At 62.3% G+C, this 2,374-nt stretch overlaps 1 protein-coding gene across 2 annotated transcripts in view; it reads right to left on the reverse strand.

Annotated features, from left to right (window-relative positions):
* The window catches only part of LOC102256158 (HLA class II histocompatibility antigen, DQ beta 1 chain), a 17,131-nt gene that overhangs the window by 14,290 nt on the left and 467 nt on the right, over positions 1–2,374 (reverse strand). Inside the window, exons 2-3 of one of the 2 annotated variants that reach the window (XM_014535547.1) lie at positions 1,464–1,484; positions 865–1,147 (exon numbers count right to left, since the gene is read on the reverse strand). In XM_014535547.1, coding sequence (XP_014391033.1) covers positions 865–1,147; positions 1,464–1,484 — 304 coding nt within the window. Of the gene's footprint in view, positions 1–864; positions 1,149–1,463; positions 1,485–2,018; positions 2,030–2,374 lie in introns of both variants that reach the window. The other variant, XM_014535546.1, reaches the window with a different exon arrangement.

The raw sequence follows: 2,374 nt of genomic DNA on the forward strand, positions 1-2,374 counted from the left end.
AGTCCCCTCTCTCCCCCTCATTCCCGCCCTCAGTCCCCTCTCTCCCCTCATTCCGCCCTCAGTCTCCCCTCTCCCTCTCATTCCTGCCCTCAGTCCCCTCTCTCCCTCTCATTCCCGCCCTCAGTCCCCTCTTCACCCCTCATTCCCGCCCTCAGTCCCCCTCTTTCCCCCTCAGTCCCCCTCTTTCCCCCTCAGTCCCCCTCTTTCCCCCTCAGTCCCCCTCTTTCCCCCTCAGTCCCCCTCTTTCCCCCTCAGTCCCCCTCTTTCCCCCTCAGTCCCCCTCTTTCCCCCTCAGTCCCCCTCTTTCCCCCTCAGTCCCCCTCTTTCCCCCTCAGTCCCCCTCTTTCCCCCTCAGTCCCCCTCTTTCCCCCTCAGTCCCCCTCTTTCCCCCTCAGTCCCCCTCTTTCCCCCTCAGTCCCCCTCTTTCCCCCTCAGTCCCCCTCTTTCCCCCTCAGTCCCCCTCTTTCCCCCTCAGTCCCCCTCTTTCCCCCTCAGTCCCCCTCTTTCCCCCTCAGTCCCCCTCTTTCCCCCTCAGTCCCCCTCTTTCCCCCTCAGTCCCCCTCTTTCCCCCTCAGTCCCCCTCTTTCCCCCTCAGTCCCCCTCTTTCCCCCTCAGTCCCCCTCTTTCCCCCTCAGTCCCCCTCTTTCCCCCTCAGTCCCCCTCTTTCCCCCTCAGTCCCCCTCTTTCCCCCTCAGTCCCCCTCTTTCCCCCTCAGTCCCCCTCTTTCCCCCTCAGTCCCGACCCGGTTCCGCTGTCCTCTGCTGGACTCCCTGTCCCTTCAGTGGCTGGAGCTCAGGTCCCAGAAGCGGCCACTCCCAGGGCAGGAAGACTGGTCCTGGCCGAGGGGGCTGGCGGGGTGCTCACCTCGCAGGTGCAAGGCTATGGCCTCATGCAACGGGTAGTTGTGTCTGCACACGGTGTCCACCGCGGCCCGCGTCCGCTCCAGGAGGTCCTTCTGGCTGTTGAAGTACTCGGCGTCCGGCCGCCCCAGAGGAGTCAGGGCGCGGAACTCCCCCACGTCGCTGTCGAAGCGCACGAACTCCTCCCGGTTGTAGATGTATCTGACCAGGAACCGCACGCGCTGTGTCCCGTTGGTGAAGTAGCAGAGGGCCTTACCCTGGAGCATGAAGTCCCCTGCGGGAGCCGCCTGTCAGGCCTCAACCCTGGCCAGAGTGGCCTGCAGGCCTGGGACCTTCCTCAGGGACAGACCTGCAGCCCTGCCCCCACCAGCGCCTCCATCCTCCCTCCCCCTCTTCCCCCCTCCACCCTTCTCCTCCCTCCACCACCCTGCTCCATGGCTTTAGGTACTGCCTGCAAGTAGAGAGGGGACAGAGGGGACACAGTCTCCTGGACGCCCTGGGCCGGGGATCCCCTCTGAGCCTGACACCAGTTGGGCCCACAGTCTGGGATCTCACATCCAGGCCCCGCCTTAGAGCTGTCAGGCCGCCCTCTCCTGAGGTCACATTTCCCAGAGAATCCGGGACCTCAGAGACCAGTGACCACAGGCCAGAGAGTCCAGGGAGCAATGACGGAAAGCCCGGAACCAGCGTCCTCGCCCCACGGGCTCGCTCTCCCCCCTCCTCCTGGCACAGACCTTCCCCACTCAGTGTGGTCCCAGGGACCAGCCCCTCCAACCCCAGAAAAGGAGGCTCATCATGGAAAGGGCACAGGCTTCCGAGTTAGATCAGCTCCATCCCAGGGGGACTGTGCCAATGGTCAGCTCAGACGGTTGCTCAGAGCACCCATAGCATAAAGGCAATTGTGTAGAAAGACCAGGACACCTACACCAGGGGTGGTGGGAAGACTGTCAGAGTTTACATGAAGACAGAATCCTGTCTGAAATAAACGGCTTCTCAGCATGTCATCCCCTCTTCACTTTCCCTTTCTCCTCAGTTCCCTCCACCATCAACTCAAGACCAATCCCACCCACTCACTGTGTGACCCTAAGTCCCTGGGAGGAAGCTGAGGCCCTGCCTGTGGCACCAGGTCAGCTGCCCGGATGCCAGGGTTTGCTGTGAGCCCTCCGCTCAGGCTCAGGACAGGGAGCCCTTTCCCCCAAATCTGACACCACAGACCTGCCGCACTCATTTCCCCAACCAGAGCCCCTTAGTTTTTAGTCCAGACAAGGTCTTGGGGACAAGTCCTGCTGTCTCCTCTTTGGAAAAACCATTTTCCTGTCACTGGCAGTGGCCATCTCTGCCCTCCCATTGGGACATCCCCAGGCTGGAGCCCCTGAGATGGCCATGTCCTCACCTTGTCACCAGAAGGCGGACATGAGAACATACCAGCTCCCTTTTCCAAAGAGGAAATGCTGATCACAGACTATTCTCAGGTCATAGCCCCCCACGCCCCAGCCAAGGGTCCCTCAGAGCCC

Source organism: Myotis brandtii, unplaced genomic scaffold, assembly GCF_000412655.1.
Source record: "Myotis brandtii unplaced genomic scaffold, ASM41265v1 scaffold1445, whole genome shotgun sequence".
Lineage (NCBI taxonomy): Eukaryota > Metazoa > Chordata > Mammalia > Chiroptera > Vespertilionidae > Myotis > Myotis brandtii.